The 18,803-nt window shown below is 44.7% G+C and overlaps 1 protein-coding gene across 5 annotated transcripts in view; it reads right to left on the bottom strand.

Annotated features, from left to right (window-relative positions):
- smap1 (small ArfGAP 1) overlaps nucleotides 1-18,803 on the bottom strand; it is a 357,663-nt gene that overhangs the window by 2,770 nt on the left and 336,090 nt on the right. For all 5 annotated transcript variants that reach the window (XM_072498384.1, XM_072498386.1, XM_072498387.1 and 2 more), the window contains 2 exons: nucleotides 15,629-15,800; nucleotides 4,863-5,176 (listed from right to left, as the gene is read on the bottom strand). In XM_072498384.1, the coding sequence (XP_072354485.1) occupies nucleotides 4,863-5,176; nucleotides 15,629-15,800 (486 nt within the window). The remainder of the gene's footprint in view (nucleotides 1-4,862; nucleotides 5,177-15,628; nucleotides 15,801-18,803) is intronic.

Genomic DNA, 18,803 nt, shown 5'->3' with positions numbered 1-18,803 from the left:
CCCCACCCCCCCCCCCCCCCCCCATCCCCCCCCCCCCCCAAAGTCCTGGGCCGCTGCTGCTGCCTTCTTTGTTCTCCCCTATCTATCTTTCCGCAAGATATTCGACGAGCGGTTGCCACCGCCTAGTAAACCCTTGAGCCGACCCCCTTAGGACGAACTTAATCCGCTCTAACTTTATGAACCCCGCCATATCATTTATCCAGGTCTCCACCCCCGGGGGCTTGGCTTCTTTCCACATTAGCAATATTCTGCGCCGGGCTACTAGGGACGCAAAGGCCAAAACATCGGCCTCTTTCGCCTCCTGCACTCCCGGCTCTTGTGCAACCCCAAATATAGCCAACCCCCAGCTTGGTTCGACCCGGACTCCTACTACTTTCGAAAGCACCTTTGTCACCCCCATCCAAAACCCCTGTAGTGCCGGGCATGACCAAAACATATGGGTATGATTCGCTGGGCTTCTCGAGCACCTCGCACACCTATCCTCCACCCCAAAAAATTTACTGAGCCGTGTTCCAGTCATATGTGCCCTGTGTAATACCTTAAACTGAATCAGGCTTAGCCTGGCGCACGAGGACGACGAGTTTACCCTGTTTAGGGCATCTGCCCACATCCCCTCCTCAATCTCCTCCCCTAGCTCTTCTTCCCATTTCCCTTTTAGTTCGTCCATCATAGTCTCCCCTTCGTCTCTCATTTCCCTATATATATCCGACACCTTACCGTCCCCCACCCATTTCTTTGAGATGACTCTGTCCTGCACCTCTTGTGTCGGGAGCTGCGGGAATTCCCTCACCTGTTGCCTCGCAAAAGCCCTCAATTGCATGTACCTGAATGCATTCCCTTGGGGCAACCCATATTTCTCGGTCAGCGCTCCCAGACTCGCAAACTTCCCATCCATAAATAGATCTTTCAATTGCGTTATACCTGCTCTTTGCCACATTCCATATCCCCCATCCATTCCCCCCGGGGCAAACCTATGGTTGTTTCTTATCGGGGACCCCCCCAGTGCTCCGGTCTTTCCCCTATGTCGTCTCCACTGTCCCCAAATCTTCAGTGTAGCTACCACCACCGGACTCGTGGTATAGTTCCTTGGTGAGAACGGCAATGGGGCTGTCACCATAGCCTGCAGGCTGGTCCCCCTACAGGACGCCCTCTCTAATCTCTTCCACGCCGCTCCTTCCTCCTCTCCCATCCACTTACTCACCATTGAAATATTAGCGGCCCAATAATACTCACTTAGGCACGGTAGTGCCAGCCCCCCACTATCCCTACTACGCTGTAAGAATCCCTTCCTCACTCTCGGAGTCTTCCCGGCCCAAACAAAACCCATGATACTCTTTTCTATCCTTTTGAAAAAAGCCTTTGTGATCACCAACAGTCTTCAAAATGTCTTTCAGTTTGATACCTTGCTTACAAGAGTTATATTACTGACAATGTGTGCAGTCTAAATTGGTGGCGTTGCTATCCCAACAGTTGTAAAACAGCTTGTATAGCTTTCTTTTAAAGTTAATCCTTTCTCGCCTCTGTAAACCTACCTTAGGAAAGAAGTTAGGATGGGGTTATGCTTTTTGATGCCCTTAGTTCCATAATTAGAAAATATTTTACCAAACTGAAAGCACACTATTGATAACATAAAAGCTTTCCAAATGGAACTTCCGGGTGCGGCGATGACCAGCTGAGTCGCACGTTTCGGCAGCTCCCTGTGAAACTGACTTTTGGGCTCTTGATAGGAGCCCCAACGGCAATTTTAACGGCTGAAAACACCGTGCGGTAAACCAGAAGGGTGTTCCCCCTGGACACGGATGGAAAAAGGAGAGGAAAGTGGCCGGATTGCAGCGGATCCTTTGGAACAACGGCAAGGAAGGCAAGCAGAAACCAAGATGGCGTCGGAAGGTGGCAGTTTCATATGGGGCCCTGAACAACAAGAGTTTTTGAAACGCTGCGTGGAGGAGATAAAAAAGGAAATGAAGAAAGAGTTGTTGGCCCCGATATTACAGGCGATTGAAGGGCTGAAAGAGGAACAAAAGACCCAGGAGCAGGAGCTTCGGGTCGTGAAGGCGAAAGCAGCAGAGAATGAAAACGATATACAGGGCCTGGTGGTGAAGTCGGAGATACAGGAGGCACACCAGAAACGATCTGTGGAGAGGTTGGAGGCACTGGAAAATAACGCAAGGAGGAACAACTTGAGGATTCTTGGCCTTCCTGAAGGTGTGGAGGGGGCGGACGTCGGGGCATATGTGAGCACGATGCTGCACTCGTTAATGGGAGTGGAGGCCCCGACGGGTCCGTTGGAGGTGGAGGGAGCATACCGAGTTATGGTGCGAGGATCGAGAGCAGGAGAAGCTCCCAGAGCCATAGTGGTGAGATTTCTCCGTTTTAAGGATAGAGAAATGGTCCTTAGATGGGCGAAGAAAACTCGGTGTAGTAAATGGGAGAACGCGGTGATCCGCGTCTATCAAGATTGGAGTGCGGAGGTGGCGAGAAGGAGGGCGAGCTTTAATCGGGCCAAAGCGGTACTTCACAAAAAAAAGATAAAGTTTGGAATGCTGCAACCGGCAAGACTGTGGGTCACATATCAAGGGAGGCACCACTACTTTGAGACGGCGGATGAAGCGTGGACTTTTATTGTAGAAGAAAAATTGGAATGATTGGACTACGAAAATGAACGTTTGGACAAAGTGGTGGGACGAGTTAGTGTAAATGCATACAGCATCAAAAACACAAAGTGACACTCGGAGGAACAGGCATAATATTTACCAACTACTCTCTAATGCACCATTGGAGCAATGCAATGTCGAAATCAAGACAGAACAGGGTGATTGAAGGTTCTATCGCTGCTCAATGTTGAGCTAGCTATCTCACCCTGAGCCGCAGCTGGTGAGCTACAATTGGTCTTAGCCATCCAGGACAGAAGAGAGAAATGGATAAATGCAATCAGGTAACGGCACTGAGGCTTGGCTGTATGGTCACGTAACTTGGTGACACAACTTGCCTTTTTCTCTCAATATTCTTTCATGGGATGTGGTGTCATTGGCAAGGCCAGTATTTGTTATCCAACCCTAATTTCCCTTGAAAAGGTGGTGGTGAGTGGCTTATGTACCAGTTGGTACAATGGAGTGGCTTGCAAGGCCATTTCACAAGCAAGTTAGGAGTCAATCACTTTAGGTCCAGAGTCACATGTAGGCCAGGCCAGGCAGTCAGCAGATTTCCTTCCATAAAGGGCATTAGTGAACCAGATCTTTTGTGACAAAAAATTATAGTTTTATGGCACCAGTACGGATATTAGATTTCAACTCCAGATTTTAAAAAATGAATTGAATTTAAATTCCATCATTTGCCATGGTGAGATTGGAACCTGTGTCCCTGTGGCATTAGTATGGGCCTTTTGATTACTGGTCCAGTGACTCAAAGCCACCATATGTTCCCCTGCCCCTCCCATAGATTTTCAAATTGCACTCCTCCAGTTCTCCACTACAGAATACTCCGATTTTCCTTCTATTTCAATGGAAAAAACAGAGACTATTTTTGGACACCAGGCTGGCAATCTGCATAGCCAGTTTGGGAGCTTGGCATCAAGTTCAAAATCTAACTTTGTCTACATTAATGATAAATCGCCATTTGGAACCTGCCTTCCTGACAGGATTGAACATTACAATCAATTGTAATGTTGTGCCTGACGATCCTAATTTTGAAAAAAGCATAAAGAAAGACATTTATATAATATTACCTTTATATGGGGCAGCATTTTTGTTTTGTTAGTACAGCTACTTGTTCCCTGGGAGTGGTCATGCCTGGGAATGAAGACCATTTTGCTGAGCCCAATGAGGTTGAGTGGGGCGGACAGTGAAGCCAGAGGTGGGTACCACAAGGATTAATTGGCAGTCATGCTACAATATTGCTATCCTTGACAGGATTTTAAGGTACAGCAAATAAACAGGCATTTTAATAGAAGAAAATGTACACTGCCTATCTGTACGACCCTGATCTCAACGCTGTATTAACTATAGTACTGGTCACATGAATTCTCAAGTCATTTTCATCTCTGACACAGCCATGACAAACAGTACCTGCAGATCAGTGCTATAGAGGTCTACTTCATAGAGGGATGGTTTAGCACCCATAAACCTACAATGTGCATTAAATCGGTTTTAATTCTGCAAAAGGTGTCTGAACATTAAAAAATTTTTAAAGCTGACGGAAGCAAATTTATCGAACTGGAAAACTTCCCTTGCACTTATTGCCTTCCAATGATTGTTTCCAAATGCCCTCTTGACTGCCATGTCATCCCTTAGTGAGGAATGGAAAGGAGTTACAGATCACTCATTCTCTTGGTCAATTACTGGAGATGGATCATTTGTTTCCACATTACATCCTACTCATTATCCCAAATCCCAGCCAGAAACTGGGTGCACTTCACCCAACAATGGAGGTAAATTTCAATGACTATAACAACTTTGGATCTGAATTCCTCACACGGTTTTCTTTCCCCTACACATCAGGCCACAGTTAGCATAATATTCATTGAGATTCTGTAGCATGAATGGATTAAGAATAAAAAAGGAGCATTTTTAGTTCTAGTCTCTGTGACAATGATTAATGTCACACCTCAGGCAGCATTCTTCACAGCATCCAGTACTGTAATACTGCCATCTTTTAATTGATACAGAAACATGGAAAACGCAACTATCAATCGATAGTTTAATTTAATACAGTGAAGAAACAATGCAGCAAACGTCGTCAAACCAAAATGGTAATTTTTAGTCTACAAAGCAACAATTCAGCATTACATATTATTGATAATCAATAAACCTGCTGCAAAGTGCTTTTTTGCTTTATTCCTCCTTACTATATGTGACTTCACTGACCTGACCAAGGGTCCACTGTGGTTGCTGGCTTTGTTGCACATTGTATGAATTTCCCATCATTCCTCCTTGGGGAGCCATCATGTTCTCTGGAACCCTGACGGCACCGGTTTGAGCATTACCCATAAATCCATTTGGCATTCCAATGCCAACCACCATTCCCGCTGGCTGGGCCATCATACCCACTGACTGTCCCATCATATTTCCCATCATGCCAGTGGGTGCAGGCATAGGTGCTCCGAGGTTAGGGAAATTAGAGTAACTGGCCACAGGGTGTGAGACATAGGGCAGCGGAGAAGGTGCCATGAACACAGCAGCTGGAAAGTAAAGAATATATTGAAAATACAAAGTTACATCGGGGCACAAACAATTCAGAGCACCCTTCATAAAAATGGAAACCAAGCAAAGCGAAATTGCATATATATATATATCACCTAATATGCCCTCCACCCTCTTGCTGCAGTCGGTATGATCTCAAGGATGTACTTTGGTTGCATCTATCTCTCTGAAATCTCCACAACAAGGGAGGCAATGCTGTGGGAAGACCATTAGGCCAACTTCATTGTCTTCGTATCTGATCAAGATTAGCTTTCAAATACATATCCACACCATCACTGACGGCAGCTGTTTTCACCCCCCCATAACATTGCCTGACTTCTCCCTTGCTTTCAGTTGCCTCGACCCAAAGTTCTGGAATTCAAGGTGTCTTAGCTATCTGGCAAGCTTGTTCAACTCTTTGTAAACCATTTCCAAACTTCTGGGTTTGTTTCAAACTGTTCAATATCTCAATTGTATTGCTCAACTAGGTAAATAGCGACATTTGTAAATATCCCAGTTCAACAGTGTCCAGTGACATGACTCAAGATGTAATGGAATTGCTGGTCATATCCAGTAATTAATGAGAGAGTACACAACAGGTCTGGTAGCATTTGTGGAGAGAAAAAGACTGTTCAGGTTGACGGAAGAGTAATTGACCTGAAACACAGCTAGAAGTTACGCTCCCCTGGCCGAAGGTAGGAGGTTCATAGAATGCAGGGCATGGCCTTCCCACCACCTGCCCGCTCATATCTGACCTGTCCTCCAATTTAATGGGTCTGGTGGACCTTTGGAGCCTTCAAAAAGCCTCAAACCTATTGAGACCTTTATGTGGCCATTTTAAGTGCCTCATCCCCACCTCCTCTGGGGGGCTCAATCTTCCCATTGGAGCCATGATCATATCCCCCATCCCATCTCAGAAACCACCCCCACCCCTTGCTGGCTGGGTCCTGTCAGTCATCGATTTAAACTTCAGGCCAGCCGCCATAACCCTCTCTACTTTGGGGACTATAGTCCTAGAGATACCCACCGCTCAAACATGGCACTGTTGGGCTGAAAGCTGGGCTGAATTTCCCCCGCAGATAGGACAGAAGTCTCTAGCGGAGTCAATTAATGCCCTGCTGTGTGTAAATTGGCCGCAGGGTAGCATGCTATCCTGTTACATTCAGCCCACTAACTCTCTCAGCACCCTGACCTGCAGAGTTTTTCCAGCATTTTCGGTTCTTCCATTAGGGTTGAATGATGAATGGGAGGAGTGTCATGTGGAGCAGAAACAGTAGCTTGGACCCGATGAACTGAATTGCCTGTTTCTGTGCTGTACATTCAATGTACGATGTTATATTTGTTGATTTACAAACTGAATGTTTCTTCAACATATACCTACAATAGACCTCAACCAGCTTAAAGTGGCCGGAGATCATCACGGCCCCAGGTTTGCAGTTTTCATAGAAAAATGGACAGAATTGCAGAAAGTTCCCTGTAAAATGCCAATCGAAGATCCCAGAATCCCATGCAACACTAGCTCAATTTGAATTGTGTCGAACAGTTGACCTGTTTATTTGGAGTAAATTTGCAACATCGATTTTAAACCAACGTTGTTGTGCCCAGTAACACAAACGGAAGCTTCCCGATTGTTTCAGAAAGAAGTGACAGTCTCCTGATTCTAGTTTATTGCAGCACTTGGGAGTTTAATGTCTGATTGGATGAGGCTCGGTCATTTCTGATTGGTTATCTCAACAATGCCGAATCGTATTCCTTGGATCTTCAACCCAACCACTGATAAATTAAGCTGTATTTTTAAAAATTTATTGCATCTTTTCTGAGGAAACAAGCAGGGATGCAGCACAGCACACTGAGCTACTAATTAACTTCAGCAAGCAGAATCGTTGGAAAACACATTGAGTGAATGCAGTGAAAGCTGCTAAAATGCACCAGCAAGAAATTTAATATATGGTATATGCAGGTGCCCACTTTTAGCTGATACTTTGCAAAGGCCATGTCCTCAATGCACTGGATATGCAAACAGTGCCTTTTTGTAGCAATACCATCTATTTCAGTTTTAGTTCAATCTGTGATGCTGATGTTTCCGAAACTCAGAGGGCCGGTAATTGCAATCGTGTGAGACTAACCATAGTGAAAATGATTTGATTATTGGAATTTGGGTGTTTCAATCTCCTGTGTTTTATTCCCCTCAGATGCTTACAATTGGTAGCATGAATTTCAAACACTGGAATTAGGTGAGGAGATGTCAGAAGGCAGGAAGGGACAAGGGTCCGCTTAGCCTGGTTGGGTAGGGCAGGAGTTACTGAACTTGTCAACCACTCAGTTGTTCCTTTAGATGAACAGATAAACAGGATAATGCCCAGGTTAATCGAAATGATTACTGGTTAAGGTGTGACTTCCATTGAAAAACCGACGTGTAGAGCAACTGTTATTGTAAAACACCGACAGATTATGGGCACGATTTAACGAAAATGAACCAGTCCCATTTGAGACACGTTTAGCGGAGTGTTTCTCAGTGCTGACCCCACTATTAAACTCAGCTTGACAGTGCAAGAGATCGGGGCGCCAAGTCGCTGAGGAACAATCAGAATAATCATCACAGCTGGCACATTATTAACAATGATACCTCATTACTCTTATCAAAATGTGAGGCAATGCAAGGTAAATAGCACATTTTAAAAAGGGGTAGGAACAGAGAAACGTGAGCGCGCGTCCAAATCTTTGAATGTTTGGAAAGCAGTTAATAAAGCATAAGGTATTCTGGGCTTATAAACTGAAGCATAAAGGACACAAGCCAGGAAATTATGTTCAACCTACGCAGAACACAGATTGCTCTTTGAAATAGGCTCGATGGACCAATTACCACATTTGTGCGACATTATTCAATGGTAACCAGTCTGCATTGACGTCCTCAAAAGTCACAAAAAGCAAAAGAGTCAGAATAACAGGCTCATTTACAAAAGCGTGTTTACATCAGGAACACCAAGCTCCCTCTTGGATTTGTAGTGGGCACAGGTTAGCTTTGAGGTTTCATTCACTCTCAATGTCCAATTTATTTCTCGTTTCCTAAAGTTGCTGACTTTTGGCAGTATTGATTTTAATGGGTGCTGATAGGTATCCATTATCTTGGCCAAGACTCTATGCTTCATTATGACCAGTTTGCACTGTTAATAGGTTACTATATCAAAATAGAGTCAAATCTAATCTTTATGAATGTTCACACAAGCACTTCCAGCCGTGTTACTGGAAAGACAATCAGGAAAGGATTTTGACTAAGTTTTTCCATAGCCATGATACCAAATAAAAGCACGGAAATGAAGCGGTTCTGCAACATAGCCGAATGTACTCGTAATATTGGTATAACAATCCCCCGAGCTGAAATAGCATTACAGGGCAAAATAAACTGCAGTGACCTTTTGGGCTCAGACACAGTAAAGAGGGGGGGGGGGTTCCAAATCTAAAGTCCAAGAGGGGTAGACACACCTTTTCGATTGTGGAGCTTGCTTCATCCATATTATATAGTCAAATGGCATTCTACATATGCTCTTAATACACCACTAAAAGTCATACAACTGCCTGAATGGACCAATAACCTACTTTTAATGTAGAAAAATGAACCAAGGCACATCTCAGAAGCGTTATAAAACAAAGTATACCCAATCACATAAGGAGATGTTAGGTAAGATGAATAAAAGCTTGGTCAAAGGGGTAGATTTTAAGCAGTGTCTCAAAGGAGGCAAGTGAGGTAGAGAGGTGTAAGGGGGTATTCCTGAACTTAGGGCCGAGACAACTAAGCTCAGTCACCAATGGAAGAGTGCCTGGGTGAGCCCATCAAAGGCCGCCAAGAAGCTGTTTGCTTATCTAACAGGGAGTCAAGCCTGGGATGGCACCAAGAGAGCAGGAAGGTTGGTGTAGGGAATTGGGAGGATAGAGTATCTGAAAGTGGAGAAGTGAAAAGAGGCATGACAGAGAATCGAGAGATCTAGGAAAGGTAAAGAGAAAAGTTAAAGAGCAAAGGGAAAATAAATTGATAGACTGAGTCCAGAATGGCAGCAAAAGGTGTGTGCTAATGGTATCAGATGGCACAGTGTGCAAGCTACTTAAAAAAATCAGGGTATATTAAAAACATGATAGCAAATGGGCAATAGGAAGTAAAGGTTGATAATAGGAAGTAGTCTGTAACTCAAGGCTGAAGTCCCATGGTGACAATCTAGGTATGTGGAATCATCATGAAGAATCGGTTGGAGTTTGGAGAGGTGAAGCGTGTGAAGTCCAGAAGCTGTTTCAGCATAAAGTAGTATTGGAGAGGTACTTCCATAGGAATGCGATCCAAGTATACAGACTTGGTTGCAATACAGAAAGACGGGGGGGGGGGGGGGGGGGGGGGGGGGGGCACCATAAAATGCAAAAGCAGTTGAGGATTTCCATTCTGATAAACTGGTAACAGACAGACTGAGGCTGAAATACCAGTTGAAATGGGAGCCAGATGTAGGGTCAGCAGGAGTCTGAAGTCTCTCAATCACAGCAGGGGGGGGTGGGGAAAGAGTACTAGACTGATACTAAATACTTTATCATACAAGAACAGCAATGCAGAGACTAGTTGAGTCTTATTGTATAACCAGTGTAACCCAGAGCAGATGCTTTGATGTCAAAAGGTGTCCAGGAATTTAAAACCAAGCTTAAAAAAAGATGGAGATCAATTCCACAGATCGCAGATTAAAACAAAAAGGAAAAGGTCGACAGAATCTGGTCAGCAGCAGAGGGTTACAGGGTTACAGGTTTTCCAATGATGTCCAGCGTAGAAACATGGGGCGGGATTCTCCGAACCTCCGCCGGGTCGGAGAATTCACGGGGGGGGGGGGGGGGGGGGGGGGGGGGCGGCATGAACCCGCCCCCGCCGGATTCTCTGGCGCCGGGGTTTTGGCAGGGGCGGAAATCGCGGCCCGCCGGTCGGCAGCTGCTGGCAGAGGCCCCCCCCCCCCCCGCGATTCTCCGGCCCGCGATGGGCCGAGAGGCCGCCCGTTTTCGGCGGGTCCCGCCAGCGTAAATCACAACAGGTCCTTCCCGGTGGGACCTGGTTTCAAGGGCGGCCTGCATAGTCCTCGGGGGGGGGGGGGGGGGGGCAGGGGGATCTGGCCCCGGGGGGTGCCCCTACGGTGGCCTGGCCCGTGATCGGGGCCCACCGATCCATGGGCGGGCCTGTGACGTGGGGGCACTCTTTCCCTCCGCACCAGCTACTGTCAACCTCCGCCATGGCCGGTGCGGAGAAGAACCCCCCTGCGCATGCGCTGGGATGACACCAGCACACGCTGGCGCTCCCGCGCATGCGCCAACTCACGCCGGCCGGCGGGGGCCCTTTGCCACCGGTTGGAGCGGCGCCAAGTCCTTCCGCGCCAGCTGGCATGACGCCAAACACTCCGGCGCCGGCCTAGCCCTCCTCCGCACCTTCGGGGCAGCCGGACACCGGAGGGGTGCACGCCACTCCTCGGCGCCGGAGTGGCCCGCCCTGCCGGTTCGTGGAGAATCCCGCCCCAGGTCCTGAAGTCCAACGAAGTCCAGGAATTTGAAGCCCATCAAAGGATGCCAAGGAGCTGTTTGCTTTGAAAGAAATACTTCAGCCAGGCCTTTCTAGATTTCCCAGAGTTCACAAGGTAAACTAACACTCAACTTGAAGTTTGGGTTAAAATGAAATCACTGTTAGAATCAATGGGAACTCTGCAAAGGTGAGGATTTAGAGAGAAAAATGATGAACGATGGCTGCAGGTGGTCCTGGATATATAGACACAAGGAGCTCCTTAAGAAATTGTCTGAACAGGAGTCAGCTTGAATCACAGGACCTCAGCATAAAATGAACTGAAAGTTGTGAAGAAGGCAGTTTCAGGACAATAAAAGACCAAGGACTTGGCTTCTATCATCCTGGAGTCACATGATAATAATAATCTTTATTGTCACAAGTAGGCTTACATTAACACTGCAATGAAGTTTTTCGGGGGCTATAAAAAGTGGACAATAAATGCTGGCCCAGCCAGCAACACCCACATGCATCCCTTAAAAAATAAAAACTAATCAGTCATGGCTGAAATTAATTATATATTATATCCCAAAATATTGTTTTCTGACAGAAATTGAATTGGCATTTAAACGAATCAACACTACTTGCTTTCATTGTTGCCCAAGGGAACCAGACCCACAGATTTCCTTCTCCTTTATCGAGATGAATTTCCTCTGTGCACAGGTTGCGGCCTCAACTTCTACTTTTCTGGACCAAGTCAAACAGCTCAGCATGGTCGAAAGCAGGAATTTTCAAAGTATGAGTCGCGACCGGCAGCTGGGCCGCGAAGTGATCGGTCGAGGCTTTCCTGTGGTGGGCCCAATCGTAGAAGTGCCCAATGGCCGCTACCGGCTTTTAAATGCGAACGATGTAGTCTTCCGGCCAGAAGCGGCAGCAGTGAGAAGGTCATGCGCCCTGAATGTCCATGCTTTTGGCACGGAATCTTGGAGAGGAACTCCCTCCATTTTCTAGCTGCGAGCAAGCAAAGTAACAGGACTGTGAAGATAGATAATTTTGGTGTAAGGAAGAGAGGGTCAGAGACACAAACAAGCAGTGTACCTCCTGGCCAGGATCTGAATCTGCTGGAGAGAGCTGCCAGGAGAGTCCATGGCAGGACAGAGCAGTGCTAGCTCTGTACAGAGCTCCAGGGTCTCTGGTGAACAGCCTATAAAGAAACTTAACTCAGTAACATAGCAATATAAAAATGATATGTTGAGGCATAGATTTGTTGAGGCATAGTTTTGTCAATTGTGCAAATTCAAATCAGGACTCAAAGCCCGTGTGTGTTGTATGCAGGGAAGTACTGGCAAATGAGAGATTAAAACCCTCAAAATGTCAAAAGCATTTGAAGACTAAGCATGGAAATTTCGAGATCATCCTTTTCAAAGGATGCAGCGAGTTCTTAAATCATCAGCTGAAGTCCTTATCCGAAATGTAACATTGAATGACAAAGCACAACTAGCCTCTTACATGGAGTAAGAGGTAAGCCATTCAGGACCGAGATGAGAAAGAACTTCTTCTCTTAGAGTTGTGAAATTGTAGAATTCTCTATCACAGAAAGCTTTTGGCGCCAGTTCATTGGGTATATTCAAGAGGGAGCTGGACATGGCCCTTGCGGCTAAAGGGATTAAGGGGTATGGAGAGAAAGTGGGAGTGGGACACAGAATTTACCTTGTAGCCAAGGTCCCTAATCCCTGTATCCATTCTGATAGATCTCCTCTGCACCCTCTGCAGGATCCTCACTCACATCCTCCATGAAGTGTGGTGACCAGAACTGGACACAATACTATAGTTTTGGCAAAGTCAAAGATTTCTAAAATTCAGCACAACTTCCGAGATTTTGTACTCAATACCACTATTTATAAGTGTATCATTAGACCTTCAATGTTGTCCAAGTTCTTTTTAACCTCCAATTAGGTGAACCAATCTCCCTGTCAAAGTAAGATTTTGTGTGTTTAAAACTCTTGCTATGTATTGACTGTATTGATCATATACGAGCACAAGCTTTTATTAAACTATAATAATGGAAAGCCAGATGTAAAGAAAATCTTTACAAGATTTAGATTTTACTAAAACAAAATCTGGTTAGCACTGCTGCTTCACGGCGCCGAGGACCTGGGTTCGATCCCAGCCCTAGGTCACTGTCCGTGTGGAGTTTGCACATTCTCACCTTGTCTGCTTGGGTCTCACCCCACAACACAAAAAAGATGTGCAGAGTAGGTGGATTGGCCACACTAAATTGCTCCTTAATTGGAAAAATTAAAAAAAAGACAGACAATACGACAAAGAGCAATGTGAAAGTTGCAGGTTATCTTAGTGCTTGGGATAACCTGCACTATTCTAACGGGCCCAAGGTACTTATGACATTATTCACTCTTCCTCGATTGCAGGGCAATATGCTGACTACTCTCTGGTTTATAAATCATTTATTTTTGTGCATGTTAAGTGGTCCATTGAAGACATCAATCTGATCATTTTGCGTTGCACAAGCATTTTATCCAAATCTGGAAGTTATCAACTTCGTGTTTACATTGGGAGATAATTGTGCCTCGTACACTCGCTTGCCGTTTTCCATTTCTCACTTTTGATCTTTACTGACACACATACAAACTCTTCAGTTTTCTATATAAATCCAGCAGATATATGACTGGCTGGCTCGGAGTGATTTGATTCTTCTTGCTTCTAAGAGCACTGTGATTTGACTTCTCCAAGCAGACACTGTACATTATTAAGTCTCAATTTTTATGTTACACTTGAGAAACATTTCATTTCCAGAACAAAGTGCCCTTTTCTTTCATGTGCAAAATTAATTTCCTGTCATTTCCCAATATCTGAAATAAATGTAATTACTATAATTAATGTCAGCAAAATCTTTTAAAATCATTTGGCTACAAAGGACATTTAGGGAGCACTGCAGCTTTGCTTGAGCAGTAAATGAAATGACAAACTTAAGACTTCATCCGCATATTAATAGCATGTTTCTATAAACTTACACAGATCCCTGCAGGAGTAGATGATTGGCCGTTCCAGAATGGAATTATCAACTGGACAAGCCATTTTTCAGGAGAAAACACAAGTTTAATTACTTCAAGCACTACTGGACTCACACAAGACCAGTACGGATGGCCCCATAGCTCACTTGGATGCAGGTGGAATTCACAGATGATTTACAATATGCAACACAACGAGCTTTGAATGACTGGGAAATGAGAAGCAGATCACAATCTGAAAAGTCAACTCCGTTTCTCTCTCTCCACAGAGGCTGCCCAGACCCGCCGAGTATTTCTAACATTTTCTGAATGTGTTTCACGTATCCAGCATTCATACGGTCTTGCTTTTGAAGAAAAACATGGGCCGGGATTCTCCGACCCCGCACCGGGTCGGAGAATCCCCGGGGGACGCGAGAATCGCGCCTCACCGCCGGCTTCCCGATTCTCCCCCGCCGATTCTCGGGTGCCTGTGGGATTCCCGCCGCGCCGGTCGGGGGCCGTTGAAAGCGCCCCCCTCCGGGCCCCAACGGGCCGACTAGCCGCCGAGTTCGTGGGAATGAAAAATTGCACCTGACTGAAATAGTGAGGGAATATTGAGCTGCTAAGTGATTTAGCAGTGATAAACAGGGTTCCTCTGTTCAGTGAAGCCTTAAAAGAGAGAAGACTTTTGGATTTCCTTTTATGTCAGCTGCCAATCTCTTCTCACATTTTTTTTCTGGCTTGGATTTTGTTTTTCACTTTCACTCTGAACTTACCAAACTCAGCCTGTCTCTCACTTGTATTATCAACCTGATTTCTGCCGTACACACCCTTCTTCTGCTCCACCTTGCTCTTCATCACTTTCATCATCCAGTGAGCAGTGCTTTTGCTTGTCCTACCTTTCTCCCACGTGGAATTGTACCTGGACAGTGTCCAAACCATCTACTATTTAAATTGCAATTTTGCCTGCCAATCATTGATCCCGGTTCCCAAAACATTCCCTGACTGACACGTTATCCACTTGGTTCAACTCATTCCCTAGTACCAGATTCAGCAATAATTTTTTCTTTTTGGGCTGTGACATACTGACCGAGAAAATTCTCCTGGAAGACTTTAGGAATTCTGCCCTCTCTCGGGCCTTTCCACTATTTCTATCCCAGTCTCTATTCGGGTCATTTCCTGCATCTCTCTGTAATTTCCTTGCAAATTGTTGCTTTCTTTCCCACGAGTTGGTGACCTATAGAATGCACCCAGTACTGTGATGGTACCTTTATTGTTTCTGAACTTTAAATTCAGTCCTTCACCAGTTTAAGACATCTCTCTCTCTCCAGCCAGTGCTAATTGAGTGCATAGCTAAAGAGTGGAATTATTCAAAATGCCATGATTGTGAAAAGATAGTCATTGTTTCAGATAATGAATTAACTATTGAACTTTAGTGTCCTGTCTGCAGAAATTTAGACATTGTTTCAACGAATGTTTCATTTAATGAATAGACTATTGTACTTCAGTGCATTTCGCAATAAGAATGTATCAACTAATTAGTTACAGCAAGGTCTATGGCCAGCAGTGGCGTGAGAAACCTATTCATGAGGCTGCGCACCTAGGCACTGAATTATTCCTGATGGATACCAGTCAATCTTAAGTAATGGCCAATGTTTGATTAATAAATCATCCTCTAAGTAACAGACATCCATTTGAACATCTTTTCTCCAATAAGGATATACTCTACACTGAAAATGTTGCTGCCCCATTCATCAAAGCAATAGACATTATATATTACAGCGGTGCTCCTGTAACGAGAACTTGATATTGAAGTTACTGATGTGACCAGATCATAACATAAACCTTCCCATTTCTAGAGTACCTAAAAATCAGCAGAGTCAGGTACTGAGATGCTCACTGCCCCAACGTGAGCAGTGCCAGTACGTTACCTGGGGTGCCTTGCTGTTGTTGTATCCCTCCTGTGCCGTATAATGATAAGATGGAGTCCTTGGACAGTGGTTTCTTAGCAGAGTCTTCTGATTTTGTGGTTGTCTCAGTGAAAAGGTCAAGATCACCTGCTGCTGCAGATAACGCTGCTCCTGTTAGTTTTGTGGAAGTGGGCTGTGAAGAGAATGTCAAAAGTTACAGAGTCAGAGACAAATACCCTTATCTACTGGAAGGCAAAAGGACTCGCAATTGAAAAAAACATTTTCCAGGTTGCTATTGAGCATTTGAGATAATTTTCAACAGATGAATCTGTACGAGACATCTCCACGTGAATAGCATCTTTTTAGGAAAGGAATACAAAAGGGGATAAGTGGTCTTGCTGCATGTCATTGCAGGACCTCTGCTTTTCAAAAAAACACTTTAAAAATTGATCAAAAGTAAATGAGGTTATAAGACAGAGAGAGAATCCTCTATGAGATACACATGATCAGCTTACAAAGCTTGCAGGCGCGATTTAACGGAAATGAAACAGAGTCTCGAGTCGAGCATGTTTAGCCGGATGTTTCCCAGCGCTCCTGGACCCAGAGTGCGTGGCTGGTAGTGTCAAGGTGCCTGGATGGCATTTTGCCAAGGATGGCATCGCTCCCAAAGTGGATAATCTGCATTTATCCAAATTATACTGCATCTGCCATTTGCCCACTCACTCAACTTGTCTAAATCACACCGAAGGATCTTTGCATCTTCCTCACAGCTCACCCTCCTATCCAACTTTGTCTCATCTGCAAATTTGGACATATTACATTTTGTTCCCTCATCTAAATCATTAAAATATATTGTGAATAGTTGCGGTCCCACTAATCCCTGCGGTACCCCACTAGTCACTGCCCCCAATTTGATAAATACCTGTTAATTTCTACTCTTTATCTCCTGTCTGCCAACCAGTTTTTTTAACCACCTCAATACACAACCTCTAATCCCATGCACTTTAATTTTACACGCTAATGTAACGGGAATTTGTCAAAAGCCTTCCAAATGTCCAAATAAACCATTGGCTCCCCCTCATCAACTCTTCTATTTATATCCTCAAAGAATTCCAGTAGATTTGTCAAGCATAATTTTTCCCTTCATAAATCCATGCTGACTCGGTCCAATCCTGCCACTGTTTTCTAATTGCTCTGCTATAAAATATTTTAATACTGGACTCTAGAATTTTCCTCACTACTCTCATCAGGCTTACTGTGTATAATTGCCTGTTTTCTCTCCACCTCCCTTTTTAAATAGTGGAGTTACATTGGCTACCCTTCAATCTGTATGAACTGTTCCAGAGTCTATAGAATCCTGGAAGATGACCACCAATGCATCCACTATTTCTGGAGCCTGAAGGACTCTGGGATGTAGATGATCAGGTCCTGGGGATTTATCAGCCTTCAATTTCCCCAACACCATTTCTCTACTAATATTGATTTCCTTTAGTTCATCCCTGTCATTCAACCCTGCATTCCCCAACATTTCTGGTATCTTATTTGTTTAGACAGAACTAAAGTATGTATTTAGTTGCTCAACCATTTCTTTGTCCCCCTTCAAAAATGTCCTTGTTCTGACTGTAAGGGACCTACATTTGTCTTCACCAATCTTTTTCTCTTCATGTACCCATATAAACTTTTACAGTCAGTTTTTATGTTCCCTGCAAGCTTTCTCTCGTACTCTATTTTTCCCTTCTTAATCAATTCCCTGGTCCTTCTTTGTTGAATTCTTAATCAATTCCTTGGTACTTCTTTGTTATAGAACATAGAACATACAGTGCGGAAGGAGGCCATTTGGCCCATCGAGTCTGCACCGACCAACTTAAGCCCTCACTTCCATCCTATCCCCGTAACCCAATAACCCCTCCTAACCTTTTTGGTCACTATGGGCAATTTATCATGGCCAATCCACCTAACCTGCAGACTTTGAACTGTGGGAGGAAACTGGAGCACCCGGAGGAAACCCATGCAGACACAGGGAGAACGTTCAAACTCCACACAGACAGTGACCCAGCGGGGAATCGAACCTGGGACCCTGGCGCTGTGAAGCCACAGTGCTATCCACTTGTGCTACCGTGCTGCCCAATCTTTCCTCTTTTCCTCAGCAGAAAGCAGCTGGGAGAAAACTGCTCCAATCCTCAAACATGTTTTTTTTCATGGCAGTTTGTATGCTTCTTCCTTGGATTGAATAATGGATTGGCCACCTTTCACATTTTACTTTTGTGCCAAACATGAATAACGATTGTTGCAGTTCCCCATGTGCTTCTTGAACTTTTTTTTTTAATTTAGAGTGCCCAATTCATTTTTTCCAATTAAGGGGCAATTTAGCATGGCCAATGCATCTACCCTGCGCACATCTTTTGGGCTGTGGGGCCGAAACCCACGCAAACACGGGGAGAATGTGCAAACTCCATACGGAGTGACCCAGAGTCAGGATCGAACCTGGGACCTCGATCATGGCTGATCTTTTGTGGACTCAGCTCTACTTTCCGGCCCGAACACCATTACCCTCAATCCCTTTATTCTTCAAAAAACTATCTATCTTTATCTTAAAAACATTTAATGAAGGAGCCTCAACTGCTTCACTGGGCAAGGAATTCCATAGATTCACAACCCTTTGGGTGAAGAAGTTCCTCCTAAGTTAATCCTAAGAGACAGCAATGCTAACCACTGTGCCACCGTGCTGCCCTTGCTTCTTGAATGTTTGCCATTGCTTATCCAAAGTCATCATGGCCAACTCGCGTGCCATATCATCAAAGTTTCCTTTATTAAGATCCAGGATCCTAGTCTCAGAATCAACTACGTCACTTTCCATCCTGATGAAAAGTTCTATCATATTATGGTCGCTCATCCCGAAGGGGTCTCGCACAACTAGATTGCCAAAGTTTCTGTTCTCATTACACAGTATCCAATCTAAGATGGCCTGTTCTCTAGTTGGTTCCTCAACGTATTGGTCCAGAAAATCATCACGTATACATTACAAGAATTCCCTCATCTATGGCATTATGACTAATTTGATTTGTCCAATCTATATCCAGATTAAAATCACTCATAATTACAGATGTCTCTTTATCGCATACATCTCTAATTTCATGTTTCATTCCCAACATCACCACTTCAGTTTGGGGGTCTATATACAACACACAGTAATGTT

Source organism: Scyliorhinus torazame, chromosome 4 (genome assembly GCF_047496885.1).
Source record: "Scyliorhinus torazame isolate Kashiwa2021f chromosome 4, sScyTor2.1, whole genome shotgun sequence".
Taxonomy (NCBI): domain Eukaryota; kingdom Metazoa; phylum Chordata; class Chondrichthyes; order Carcharhiniformes; family Scyliorhinidae; genus Scyliorhinus; species Scyliorhinus torazame.
The sequence above is the reverse complement of the archived record's forward strand: the minus strand, read 5'-3'. Positions and strand labels throughout refer to the sequence as shown.